Below are 14,398 nucleotides of genomic sequence, written 5' to 3' on the forward strand. Positions count from 1 at the left end.
ACAGGTAAGCTGGGTGGGATGTTATAAAAGTGACAGACCGCAGTGGCGGCTGATGATGAAGGTCTTGTAGTGTGACAATGTTAGGCTGGAGATTTAATTCCCAAGTTTATCCAGTTGTTAGACTGTGCCGAGAGTCTTTGATTTCCATACAGGTATTTTTTGGGTCAAAGCCACAATATATGTTTTGCACAATAAGAGAAAGTGACTGAATGTTCAGTTCAAGTCAAGAACAACGTTTAGTTGAAAAGGATGCAGGTTGATAAATGCAGTTCAGGTTGATGAATAGATGAAAACAAGATAAAACTGTAATGAGAGTTCACTCTGGTATTCGTGCATACAGTAAAATGTACTTTTGTGATTGGGCAGTACATAAAAGTGTTGCGTGTGACTATGAAAGTGTAAAGTTTAGAGAAAGTAAGGTCATTGTCACTAGAAGAAGTGTTAGTCAGTAGCGAAGAGGCAGCGTACGAACTAAAAGAAAGAACTGGTTAACCTGTCGTTTTTCTATTTTTCTACAGTTTCTGTGAAAAAGAAATATGTTGCACAGGAGATGAGTTTGCGCATCATTTTCAGCAGTGTCACGAGTACAGTACGTGACACAAAACCACAAACATGCAGACGGGAAGAAACTCAACAACTTTCATTTCTGTTTATCAAGCGTCTGCAGGAAAGTTAGACCAACTAAAAAGCCACAAGTAAGTGACGGGCTTACACGCCAGCTTTACTTGTAGTTTTGAAGTAACGTCAGAAAAATAAAAGTCAGCTAAACACTGATGGCTGATCTCTGCTTAGCTGTGCTTAGTTTTAGGATTGTTGAAGTGAATCCAGCGGGCATCTGTCAGAAAACCTCCAGGCAAGAAAGTGGGATTTTTTTTCTAATTATTTCCAATACTAATGTTTAAAGTTTAAAAAAGTACAAATTTAAGCTCAAACACAAAAAAAAATCTTTGGATTTTCTGATGTTAAACACTGATTTTGTGACATGTGTAATCAGGATTTCTGGAGGTGTTTTTGCAGTTCAGCTGTGTTTATTACATGATAGTATGTGACAAAAATAAGGAAAAGCAAAATAATCAAATAAATCTTTTCCAGTTTTAAGTTGTAATTCTGTCCTTTACCAGTACATCTGAAAAAAGATGGCTTACCTTGTTCATGGGGACAAATTCTAGAAAGACACAAGAAAGCACAGAAGCTGCTGTGAGTACAGCTCAGTAATAGTTGTGTTACTAGATAAAGTGTCTGTGTTGTGCAGGTGCTCTGCAGTTACCATAGTAATCGTAGTCATAATAAGAAGATAAGTTATAATAAGAAGTGTAGTTATTCGCTGAGAATTCATACATGTCTTCATGGTGTAAGTTTTCCTTTTCAATGATTCCTGGTGATGAAAATTAAGCAGAAACAATAAATTCATGTGACCTGATGGAAGGTGAGCTAAAAACAAACTCCAGACAACCTACAAACTGCTCTACAAGCCTGGCATTTTAGTTTTTTAGTTTTTTAGTTTTTGATGTTCATGGTTTCATGCACCAAACATTAATGTAGTGGTATGAAGTTGTTTGACAGAGCAAGTGTCTCCAGGACAATTACTCCAGCAAATTCTTAACAGATCTCTAAATTTCTTTTTAAACAATCTTTTTAAAAACGTATGAAACTGTAACTGCAGTAATGCAACAAACATCTTCTGACGTCCAGTAAAGTCACGATGGATCAATCAGCTGGTCGACCTCTGTGGAGCAAGTTTGCTTTTTTAGGACTGTTGACGTGAATCCATCAGTTAGCAAAATGATTTGCAATTTTAATATTTAAAGTTTCAAAGCAGCTGCAGCAGTTTATAAGAAATAATGCAGAAAACATCCTGACTGCCAAAAAAAGAACAGGCGTGATCATTCTCTCAATCAGCATCACATCTTTCATGTAAAACAGCTTAAACCTGCAGCAGATTAGGATTAAAGGATGTTCTGGTTCCAGTTCACTCACCACAGCAGACTAACATCATCAGAGACAGCCAGAGACAGATGGACAGCAAGGCATTCATCCTGAACAACAGACACAAACTCACTGAGAGAGCTTCACGACTTCAACAAGATGACAAAGGTTTATTTTAAGCACTTTTCACTTCCTCATCAGCTCAGTCTGTCTGCTTTCCCAAAATGTTAAGGTTCAGAATATTGGGGATGGACACCAGAGGAAAAACCCACAATAACAACACTGGTCCGGTCGGGTTGAGTCAAACGATGATTTAATGATCACACACGTGGGAGATGGACACTGTATGCAGACAGTCTCAGATCTCATCTCAAAAAACACATCACCATAGTTTTATGAAATCAGGGTATTAGAACGCCCCCTCATGCGTAGTGACAGGTGTAATACAATCAATGTTGACAATTTTATTTAACACAAAGAATAACATTGTCTCCTTCCCGAGGGCAGACGCTGACTGCCCCCGTCTCCTGGAACCGTCTGTACCCTGCTAAGACACAACATGGCAGCTACAAGGACTCTTTCATTTATTAAGACCATCAGTGTGTATTGCTCTAAATCAAGTATATAATATTAAATGAATATTGCTGGATCAGCTACTTCTACTTAAAACATATTAAAACATGACTAAGCACAAAATCACCAAGAATGACATCTTATAAGTGCTGTGTAAGCGCGTGCGGCCTTCCAAGCTCAAAGCCTTTGCCCTCCATAGATCAGCCAGACTCGCGCTGGCTGTAGCTTTTAACCTTTAATTACCTTGAGCACAACTCTAGAATGAGCAACAAACTGCAATGTGTATGGAATGATCATGGTTACATCTGCAATGGAAAATCATGTTATTATTCTGGTACCTGTAAAAAAGATCAAACTAAAGTTATCACCATCACTGTAATGCAAAGAATAATGTAAGATCAAAAACTTCAATTTATGCTTAATGCAAAGCTGGTTATATACTTCTAATGAACTAATAATGCCATATTAAAATATTAAATGATAATGAGAAAAACATCCCCTCCTTATTCTACAATTCCCTCTGTTGACCTCTGGAGAATCCAGAGGTCACAAACAGTTGTGTCCCTCCTTGGCCTACACATTCAGTTCCACATGCATCATTGGCATCATGGACATTGGAGTAATGACTCCAGGGTCCACTGCCCTCACAGACATACTTCTGAACATTCTTCTGGCACAAGGGATGAGACAACAACAAATAACCATAATACCCACCACAACAAACAAAAAAAACATGACCGAAGCGATGACCCCCTTCCACCGTCCGAACACTGAGGTCAGCCAGCCTTCTAACGGATTACCAACACCGGAGTGATCATGCATAGTTTCAGAAAGGCTCTTTAGGCCCTCCAGAGCCTTGGTTACCGACACATCTGGAGCAGTATTGTTTGGAATAAAGGTGCAACACTGGTCGGCAAACATAGCACACACGCCCCCCTTTTCCGCTAACAACATGTCAAGGGCCATTCTATTCTGCACTCCCATTAACGAGGACGGACCCACCTGCTCCGCTAACCCCTCCATGCCGTCTCTGGTCAGGTTAGAGAGCCTCACTACATTGTAATGAACATAATTAATCCTATCTACATTCTTGTTTGGAGTCACTGGAAAGAAAGCAGACAGACTGAATATACTTCCAAGGAGTATTAGGGAAACATATTATTAATCATTTCGAGAATAAAGGCAAAATTTCAAGATTACAGTTGTTGTTTCAAGACCCTTCTATACCCTCTGAGTGAGTGAAATGGTTTCTTTTAGCTGATAAACACAGTGTGTTGATGAGTATAAGGACGCTGAAAAGAAAAAGCTGAGTCTGCTCAGACAGAAAAACACAAATTCAGAAGAGGGGATGCACACAAAGAAAAAAAAAGAGGATGTGGTATATCATAATACAGTTAATACATTTGTTTCACTGACCCATCCTAACAAGGCATTTCATAGAGATTACAGCAAACATGTTACGTTTCAACTTTAATTTTAAAATTTCAATTTTATTCTCAAAATGATCGAAAATATTTTTTATTTTCTTAATGTAGCAATAATACTCCGGTGTAATCTCCAAAAGTGGGTTCTGTTCATCTGGACATTTTCAGTGGGAGAAACGTTTCGTCACTCATCCAGGTGACTCTGCTGACTACAGGTTTCCCCGCCTTATGTATGAATTTTGGTTTGTGCTTACTGACCTCGAACTGATGTTATGTGCTACACGATGCTCAAAAATCTTTCAAAAAAACTTTTAGTGCCACTTTTCGGAGCATTACGGTTACTGTTGCCAGGAGCCTCGCGGAGTAATACGTACTGTACTTCAACAAAACATTACCGTGTTGTGTATGTATAACGACTTCAAAATGGCACCTGCGAAGAGACACGCTTACGAAGCGGATTTTAAACTCCGAGCAATCAGTTATGCAGCAGAAAATGGAAATAGAGCAGCTGCGAGACAATTCGGCATTAATGAGTCGATGGTGCGCAAGTGGAGGAAGCAAGAAGATGACCTAAAACAAGTAAAGATGACCAAAAGGAGTTTCCGAGGGAACAAGGCGCGATGGCCGCAGTTAGTGGACAAAATTGAACAGTGGGTTATTGAACAGAGAACAGCAGGCAGAAGTGTCTCTACAGTCTCTATTCGACTCAAGGCAACAGCGGCAGCACCTGACATGCAGATCAACGACTTTCGAGGGGGACCTTCTTGGTGCTTCCGTTTTATGAAAAGGCATAATCTCTCAATCCGCACAAGAACTACTGTCTCACAGCAACTGCCAAACGATTACAAAGAAAAGTTGGCCATTTTCTGCACGCACTGCCAGAATAAGATCACTGAAAAGAAGATCCAGCTAGAACGCATCACTAACATGGACGAGGTCCTCCTCACCTTTGACATCCCCGTGAACTGTACTGTCGAGAAAACAGGGACCAGTACGGTATCTATACGCAACACAGGGAACGAGAAGTCATCCTTCACTGTAGTTCAGGGCTGCCAAGCTAATGGCCAGAAACTACCACCCATGGTCATTTTCAAGAGGAAGACTTTGCCAAAAGAAAAGTTTCCGGCCGACGTCATCGTCAAGGCTAACTCAAAGGGCTGGATGGACGAGGAGAAGATGAGCGAGTGGCTGAGTTTATGTCAAGAGACCGGGTGGCTTTTTCCACAAATCTCCGTCTCTTTTGATCTACGACTCCATGCGCGCCCATCTCACCGAGGCTGTCAAAACCCAAATGAAGCAAACTAATTCGGAGCTTGCTGTCATTCCGGGTGGATTAACCAAAGAACTCCAACCACTAGATATTGGTGTCAACAGGTCGTTCAAAGTTAAAGTACAAGCTGCGTGGGAGCATTGGATGACAGAAGGCGAACACACATTCACCAAGACAGGGAGGCAACGCCGAGCGAGTTACGCTGCTATCTGTCAATGGATCGTGGATGCTTGGGTTAAGGTATCAGTCTCAAGTGTCGTCCGAGCTTTCACGAAGGCTGGAATAATCACTGAACAGCTAAGTAACCGCAACAACTGATTCAGATAATGATGAATGATGTTTAACTTATCTGATTGTTTTATTTTGCTGAATGCACTTTAAATGCCTTTTAATCCGGCGTGAGAGGGATCCGGGCATCGTTGATACCGAAATTGCGCAGCTGTTTACCGTAACTCAGACACGGAAGGTAAAGAATTTGATGGAATTGTGGAAGTTGAATGTACTGGCAAAAGTAAGTGTATTTTTCAATATTGAATGTGTTACAGCTTAACAGTGTTAAGAGTTAATGTGAATGAGCTTACTAAAGGTCAAGTTATCTGACTGTTTTGTTTGTCTTAATGCACCTTATAATACGGTACACCTTATGTATGAAAACAGACCCAGTCTTCAACGGTGCGCCTTATAGTGCGGAAAATATGGTATATCTATTTTATTGCTAAAGCACTTTCTGGATGAATGCAAACTTCATTTCGTTGCCTTGTAATTGTGACATGTGCAATAACAATAAAGTTGAATTCTATTCTATTCTATTTGCATAATGACTGAAACCAGCCCACTGAAGGAACAATGGGCTGGGAGGTCAGTTCCTTCATCATAATTATGCAAATTCTCATGACCATTGATCAACAACCTCTGATCAATAACCATGAGTCCCATTCACAGAGTTGGGGAATGGCTGCAATCACAGCATTGTAAGATGGTGATAGATGTACCCTTAGGCCCCCTCCTCGATTCAGAGATGGTCTTTCCCTTTCACGTAAATGGCCTCCTTGACTCCGCCCTCAAACCAGCGTTCCTCACTGTCCAGGATGTTACATCCTCATCATTGAAAGAGTGTCCGCTGGCCTGTAGGTGTAAATAGACTGCAGAGTCCTGGCCTGACGAGGTGGCTCTTCTGTGTTGTGCCATCTGCTTCGCCAGAGGTTGTTTGGTTTCCCCGATATATAAATCCTGGCAATCCTCCTGCACTTAACAGCGTACACTATGTTACTCTGTTTGTGTCGGGGGAGCAGATCCTTGGGGTGGACCAGTTTTTGGCGCAGCGTGTTTTGGGGTTTGAAAGCCACAGAGACACGATGTTTAGAAAAAATGCGTCTCAACTGCTCCGATACTTCTGACACATATGGGATCACTACAGGTTTTCGTTTAGGCAGCGGTTGTCCTTCTCTCTTGGATCAGTTGGAGCTTTCTGTAGGAGCCTTTCCAGCTTTGACAAAAGTCCAGCTGGGATAACCACATTTACTCAGGGCCTTCTTCATGTGATGTTCTTCTGCCTCCCTGGCTGCTGTGTCAGTGGGGATGGTGTTCGCTCTGTGTTGTAGCGTCCTGATGACTCCCAGTTTATGCTCCAGTGGATGATGAGAGTCAAACCTTAAATAGTAATCCGTATGTGTTGTTGATCAATGGTCATGAGAATTTGCATAATTATGATTAAGGAACTGACCTCCCAGCCCATTGTTCCTTCACTGGGCTGGTTTCAGTCATTATGCAAATGTCCTGTTTATAAGATTGAAACCTGCAGTCAGCTGAGACTGAAGAAGTCACCTGGATGAGTGACGAAACGTTTCTCCCACAAAACGCTACGATCAGATGAACAGAATCAACTTTTGGAGATTTACTTACCTGGATGATTGAGATGCATCAAGACTCTGGTGTAATATACAGACTCATACAGTGGGATTTTATATGGTTTGATTTCCTTGTAATAAATTTGACCTTTTTGGCTGATTTCCAGCTTCAGGTATTTACTGAAAAAAAAGAAATAAAAGTCCATATTCAGCTTATAGCCATTTATGCAGCCTCTAAATTCATCACGCAGTTATGTGAAGACAAAATAGACAATTATGCTCAAAAAATAAGCCAATAAAATAAAACCACCAAAAACTGTTGCACATTTGACAACTTTCACTTCTGCTTTCGTTGTGTCTGCAGGAAAATGAAAGTCGCCCGCTTAAAAGCCTCAAGATGGTAAAAGTCTTGCTGTGGCTTTAAAATCCCGCTTTCATTTTGCTGATGAGTCTAATGCCTGAAGAACGCGTTGTACTAAAACATAGTAGAGCTGACTTCTACTTGTTCCTTATGGTCAATTATAGGCCAATCTCCAACCTTCCTTTCATATCAAACATCCTTGAAAGAGTAGTTGTCAAACAGCTAACAGATCATCTGCAGAGGAATGGTTTATTTGAAGAGTTTCAGTCAGGTTTCAGAGCTCATCACAGCACAGAAACAGCTTTAGTGAAGGTTACAAATGATCTTCTTATGGCCTCTGACAGTGGACTCATCTCTGTGCTTGTCCTGCTAGACCTCAGTGCAGCGTTCGATACTGTTGACCATAATATCCTATTAGAGCGATTAGAACATGCTGTAGGTATTACAGGTACTGCACTGCAGTGGTTTGTGTCATATCTATCTAATAGACTCCAGTTTGTGCATGTAAATGGAGAGTCCTCTTCACACACTGAGGTTAATTATGGAGTTCCACAGGGTTCAGTGCTAGGACCAATTCTGTTTACATTATACATGCTTCCCTTAGGCAGTATCATTAGAAGACATAGCATACATTTACACTGCTATGCAGATGACACCCAGCTCTATCTGTCCATGAAGCCAGATAACACGCACCAATGAGTTACACTGCAGGAATGTCTTAAAGACATAAAGACCTGGATGGCCGCTAACTTTCTGCTTCTTAATTCAGATAAAACTGAGGTTATTGTACTCGGCCCTGAAAAGCTTAGAAATATGATATCTAACCAGATTCTTACTCTGGATGGCATTACCTTGGCCTCCAGCAACGCTGTGAGGAACCTTGGAGTCATTTTTGACCAGGACATGTCCTTCAACGCACATATTAAACAAATATGTAAGACTGCTTTCTTCCATTTGTGCAACATCTCTAAAGTTAGAAATATCCTGTCTCAGAGTGACGCTGAAAAACTAGTTCCCCTCCCTGAGCCTAGTTCTAGGATACTCCAGTGAGGTTTCTGATAAATCTAGTACTCTGTGGCTGTATCTGATGACTGGCAGGTCATAAGTGTTGATAGATCTTGTTCTTACCGTTCAGCTGACTCCTCAGGACTTGCCTGACCCTCTGCAGGTACTTGGTGGTTGCAGCTTTCCTAGCAGCCTGTTCATGGTTCCTATTTTCCTGTGGGATTCCCAGGTACTCGTAGGCGTCCTCAGTGTCTGCAATGTTTCCTTCTGGTAGTGCAATCCCCTCAGTTCGGAGTACTCTTTTTTGGGAAGATTGACTGTTTGGATTTTGATTATTTTTTTCCCCCTGAATAATAAACTGCCTCTTTTATAAACTGCATTTTCTGTTTTCTTTGTTAATATTTAAATTTCTTTGATGATCTGAAATATTTATTAAATATTATTAAGTTTGACAAACACACACACACAAAAAAAATAGGGGGTGGGGATGTAAAAGCTGCAGAGTTTACAGTGTCAGTACTTTATCTGTGTTTTATACCCACAAAGCTAGACGTTTAGACACCATCTGTGCTCGAAATTCAAACTGATGTGAACATTGTTACGGCCCTGGCAGAGCGGCCTCCTGAAGTTGTCTGTGTGGGCGTGTCCGACCATCTCTCCTGCCTTAGCTGCCACCTTTCTTTTGTGCAGCTGACTCTCGTCAGTAATTAAAAGTATTTAATCCCAGGGAAAGGTAAGCTCTGAGCCAGCGTGCCATTAGTGTGGTTGCAGCTAGTGAGCTGTGTGGTTGTGTGGTTGCAGCTAGTGAGCTGTGTGGTTGCAGCTAGTGAGCTGTGTGGTTGTGTGGTTGCAGCTAGTGAGCTGTGTGGTTGTGTGGTTGCAGCTAGTGAGCTGTGTGGTTGCAGTTAGTGAGTTGTGTGTTTGTGTGGTTGCAGCTAGTGAGCTGTGTGGTTGTGTGGTTGCAGCTAGTGAGCTGCTCTCTTTTTGACTTACTTTTTACTTTATTGACCACCGCTTGAGTTGTGTTTGTTTTCCTTAAATGGTGATAGCAGCTTGTCCGTCTCTTTTAGTTGAGCTACTTTAATAAAACTATTTAATTTAACCTTTTTGCCTCCTTGACTCCTTTTTCTGACCCGGACACTTTTTGTTACTTCCCCCCCTCATCGCCTGGACCCTTTTACGGGAACGTAACAACATCACAAACCCACAGATACAAAGTGGCACAGACATGATTACAATCAAAGAAGGAGCACTTAGCCTCATGAATGCACTCATTTGACCTTTTACGTACAGTATGCTAAGATTTTGATTATCATCCTGCCTCTGTAACCTGTTGAGTTACATCATCCCTAAAAACTCCTGCTGTACAGAAGCGCCGAATAACTTGACAAAAACGTGAAGCAGGATAACAATAATGTGAACGCTTAAACATCATTCAGATTAATAACTATGTACACCTTTGTTTGTCACTATTCAAGTCTTTCACATTGCTGCGCTTTAAATGACTTACACAAATGCATTGAGGCATTTCAGAGGCAATGATTCAATGATTCAATGATTAAAATTTAAATTATGATAGTTTTGTATTGAAAGATGTATATTTTCCTTGTATAGAAGTAAATATGGGTAATAAATAGCACTACCTAAATAGAAGATTGCACAGATTGTAATGAATAAATCAAATATTTTATTAAAGAGTTTCTGTGAAGGACCAAAGCTAATTAAAATTAGCTGCATGAAGTAATCATTAAAAAGTCACAGCAAATATTTTTATCAGTGTGCGTTTTTATTCAAACATTCTTTTATAACTAAATTTCTCATTTAGTTAAAAATCTAAAACACAAATATACGAGACTGAACCTGAGAAGAACTCAGCTTTCATAATAAGATGAAAGAAGACGTGACCATAGAAAGATGCACTAGTGACCTATCCGGTCGACGAATCCTACTTCCGGGCCTAAAGTAGTCTGCGTTTATGGCTTTTGTGTTGTTAACATGTTTAATGTTTTGTATTTTCTTCTATTTGATCTCAAAAAGCTCCTGAAACAGTCAGTGATCACTGTTGACCTCCCTCGGCTTTTATTACCGCTAATCATTTATTTAAGCTCAGTTTTTAAAACCTTAGGCTGTAACTACAGCCCAGCCCATGCAGCAGTATATGAATGACTAACCTCGTATTGTGGATGGATTATCTCAGTTGTTCTCTGGCTGAAGTTTGGTCCTTTTACAGCATCCTGCCATGCGATTACATTTGTTCCTGACCACCGAGAACACTCACGTTAACTTTTATCAAGTGGAAAAAAAGTTAGCTTGTTTATATTATGCTAACATAGCTGTGTCGCTAGCGGTCACGTAGCACATCATTATATACCAGCTAGCCCAACTTCAGTAACCCTACAAACGTCACTGCTGTTTAGTTTTCTGTCTTCATTTATGTTGGAAGTGATAACAGAGCTGTACGTTTTAATTTGTTTCCAAAACCCCGCAGTCAGGACATGCTATATTGTATTTAGATAGAAGCTAGCGAGCTAACTCCCTGCTAACTTCTAACTCTGTTAAATGGCCGTTTTCATGGATGCCTGGATGTTAAACTCAATTGTTACACCTGGTAGAGCAGAATGCTGATCATTTTATTAAAGATGAAAGACTTTAGACAGTTTTTAACTCTCAGTAATGCCATAGTGATCGTTTGATATATGGACCTGCAGCGGAGTTTAGGCCCAGACACGGCTAGTGACGTCAGACTTAACGACCGGATAGAGGAACTGCAAACAATGACTCCATGAATCAAATGTTGTCAAAAAAGTTTTGTTGGTTTGTTTTTTTTGTCCGCAGATATTTTATTACAGTTTTAGCCAATAAGTGGACGATGTTGGTTTTTGTTCCATTTTCGGTCCTATGTCATTACAGCATAACGTGACATTATGTTGTAATGTAATTTTAACTAAAACGAATCATTGATGACCGTGTTATCGTCACCATGATCTTTGTCAATTCCACATCTGAAGGACAGCCAATCCCAGCAGGAACACGAGCTTCAGCTGACCAATCCCTGAGGCCTGAGAGAGTGAACGACACAGACACACATACATGCATGTTTATCTGGCACAAAAAAGGTGAAATGTTGTATGCTAGCAGCTTCTTTTGTGACTCATGATGCCATCATGTGAGATCTGGATTTGTTTTGCAAACACTGTCTTTGAAACTGTGGCTGTGTTAGAGTGACAGACAGTATGTGACGGAAAATACAGAAAAGCAGAATCAATAAATAAATATTTTCTTGTTTTAAGTTAAAACTATAAATCTGTCCTTTACTGACACGTCTAAAAAAAAACCCAAAAAAACAGGATTTCTCACCTTGTTCCTGAAATTGGACTCATCCTCTAAAAGACAGGAGAAAGCACAGATACTGGCATCAGTACCAAAGTACCAATAATAGACAAAGTGTCTGTGCTGTGTTGGTGCGCTGCTGTTACCTTTAAAAGAAGTGTGGACAAGGTCAGTGCTGAATTCGATATAGTCATAGCTGTAGTCAAGGTCCGTCAAGTTGAAGTCGACAGGGTCGGTCAAGTTGAAGTCATTGTAATCCATCAAGTTGAAGTCAGTATAGTCGGTCCAGTTAAACTCTGTGAGGTCATAATGGTCCCAGTCTTCTTTTTCACTGTTTTCTGTGATAAAAATTCAGCAGAAACAAAATAAAAAGCACGTAAGCTGACAGAAGTTGGCTGACATACACATACACACCCTTTATAAAACAACCCAATTATAATTCATTCTGTATATGTAATAAATATTATTAAATATAGTATTACCCTGGATTAATATTTTATTTAATTAATATGAAGCTTTTTAACAGCTTTGGAAAATAAAGGTCATCTGAACAGTCTGAAGTCTTTGGATGTTTGGAGCTAATTGGTCAGAAAAAAAAAAGGCTGTCAGTTTTGCTTTCGGTTTGAAGGCGAGGCCGTGACCTGTGCGCCACATCAGGACATCCCATTAATAACCAGCGAAATCCGCGAAGCAGCCAACTTAATTTTTTTCCAATTGTTATAGACGTTTTAAGACTGTAACCCCCCAAACCACACACTTTATACACTTTTCTCAGACAGGCATGAACATTTACACACTTTTCTCTCTTGTTTAAACTCTCAAAGTTCAAACCTTCGTAGAAACAAATAAGTCCAGTGTTATAGAATCAAAGTCACCCGCAGGAGCCTCTGACGCTGCAAAACGTTTCATCGACATTGTTGTGTTTGGTGGAGAAAACTTACAAACATACAGTGCAGCACTTCAGAGTCACGCTGCCAGCGAGGGAAGATTTATGTAAATTTGACAAGCTGAACGCATTCTGTACTGCACAGGAGACACGGCACGATTATTTATAACGGTCCGCAGCCAATCAGGACGCAGAACACAATGCGGGGTTTAAAAAAAAAGAACAAAAAAACAAAAACAAAAAAATAGCCTAAACATGGAAAGTTGCACGCGCACACACACAAAAAAAATCCGCGAGACCGCGTTACAGCGACGGATGACTGTGCAAACAAAGAACAAACACTTTTTAAAAAAATCTCCTATTCACAAAGACACATTTATAACATTAATTTATAATTTATAACATCTAAGCTTCTGGTTGCAGTTCACTCACCACAGCAGACTAACACGCTCAGAGTCAGCCAGAGACAGGCGGACAGTAACGGGTTCATCCTGGACGAGAGACACAAACTGGCAGAGAGAGAGCGTGGGAATGAGATCTGAGTCCTCTGACACTTTAAACAAAAACTTTATTTTCCCACGAAACGAGTTTACCTGTTATCAGCAAGCCCGGACTCGTTAGGTGAGCCAAACACTTTCTAGATGTGACAGTTACATCAAACATAAGGCTCGGGGGCCAGAATTGGACCCCAATCTGCCCCGCTGCTTATGTGAAAAAGGCATAAATTTAAGTGTTTTCATGAGTCGTACAGCTTTTACTAAAGATGAAAATCTACCCAACAGGCATTCATACTAGACTATTGTGAACAGACATACAAACAAGACATGCTGTGGAAGAGAGCCAATAAAAATGCTCCCAGAAGCAGCGTTGCACAAAGCTGCAGACGACAGAAGCAAAAACATCAGCAGCTGCAGGACATGATTCCAGTTGTTTGTCCAGTGAAAGCTCACTGATACTCTGAGGAGGTCATATTGTTTCACACATTTGTTGTCCCGACTATCTCCCTCATGGTCACTCAACTCACACCAACGTCTGTGTTTCTACAGTCCACACCAGCAACTAACAGCAGATGAGGATAAAATGTATAAGAAAGGAATATAAGCAATGAATTAAATATTAATTAGAAAAAACTCTGCTTTAAAATCATTTTCTTTCTTTGCTTTTCTTTTTTCTTTCAGCCAAAGAGTGTTCATACCTGCATATACGCTTGCTGACTACCAGAGAAAGTAGTGTAAGTAGATGCACTGTCACTGTGCATAGAGGGTTTGGTGGTTTTCACACGTATCTTGACTTTAAGTGGAGAGAGGACATGTGGTTGCTAAACTGTTGCTATGTGCAAGACCAGCACGACCTGTGTACAAGAAACACAGAAGTCTGCATGTTTGTTCAGTTACCATAAGCAGTTAACAGCTCGTATTTCTGTGAATGCACAGATTTATTTCTCCTTCAGATTTTTGGTTCTCAGCCGGAAAAGGGTGGAGTGCCCACTCCGGGTCGGGGATGAGTTCCTGCCCCAAGTGGAGGAGTTCAAGTATCTCGGGGTCTTGTTCGCGACTGATGGGAGAAGGGAGCCGGAGATAAAGCGGATGAAGATGGATGGATGGATATTTAATTTTCCATTTAACTTAGTAAAACTTCACTCGGTTCTTGTGCTCACTGGAACTAAGCTGCTGTTACTCACCGTAAACTCGTCTGTGAGGGCTGAGCCGACTAGATTTGAATGTATTTATCTGATAGCAAAACTAAAAAACTGCAACATTTAATGAAGTGTAGTGG

At 40.6% G+C, this 14,398-nt stretch overlaps 1 protein-coding gene across 2 annotated transcripts; it reads right to left on the reverse strand.

The window, feature by feature from the left end:
• Positions 1–10,114: 10,114 nt before the first annotated feature.
• LOC309716597 (uncharacterized protein) lies at positions 10,115–13,294 on the reverse strand. 2 transcript variants are annotated; one of them, XM_082550491.1, is made up of 5 exons: positions 13,216–13,294; positions 13,055–13,131; positions 11,883–12,074; positions 11,764–11,789; positions 10,115–11,465 (listed from the first exon to the last, which is right to left on the reverse strand). In XM_082550491.1, exons 2-5 carry the CDS (start codon positions 13,110–13,112, stop codon positions 11,397–11,399), a joined length of 345 nt encoding a protein of 114 aa, XP_082406617.1. In that variant the 5' UTR covers positions 13,113–13,131; positions 13,216–13,294; the 3' UTR covers positions 10,115–11,396. The 2 variants fall into 2 exon arrangements, with proteins under 2 accessions (XP_082406617.1, XP_082406618.1); XM_082550492.1 differs by lacking the exon at positions 13,216–13,294 and having other exon boundaries at positions 13,055–13,188.
• Positions 13,295–14,398: the final 1,104 nt, after the last annotated feature.

The sequence above is a fragment of the Aulonocara stuartgranti genome (assembly GCF_965226115.1).
Source record: "Aulonocara stuartgranti genome assembly, chromosome: 11".
NCBI classification, from domain to species: Eukaryota; Metazoa; Chordata; class Actinopteri; order Cichliformes; family Cichlidae; genus Aulonocara; species Aulonocara stuartgranti.

Bases quoted from the DNA above. Each gene is read 5' to 3' on its own strand.
- LOC309716597 (XM_082550491.1), bottom strand. From the start codon at position 13,112: ATGAACCCGTTACTGTCCGCCTGTCTCTGGCTGACTCTGAGCGTGTTA. The intron at 12,075-13,054 runs GTGAGTGAACTG...TTTTTATCACAG, and splicing joins GAGCGTGTTAGTCTGCTGTG to AAAACAGTGAAAAAGAAGAC. The intron at 11,466-11,763 runs GTGAGAAATCCT...TCACTCTCTCAG, and splicing joins AGTCCAATTTCAGGAACAAG to GCCTCAGGGATTGGTCAGCT.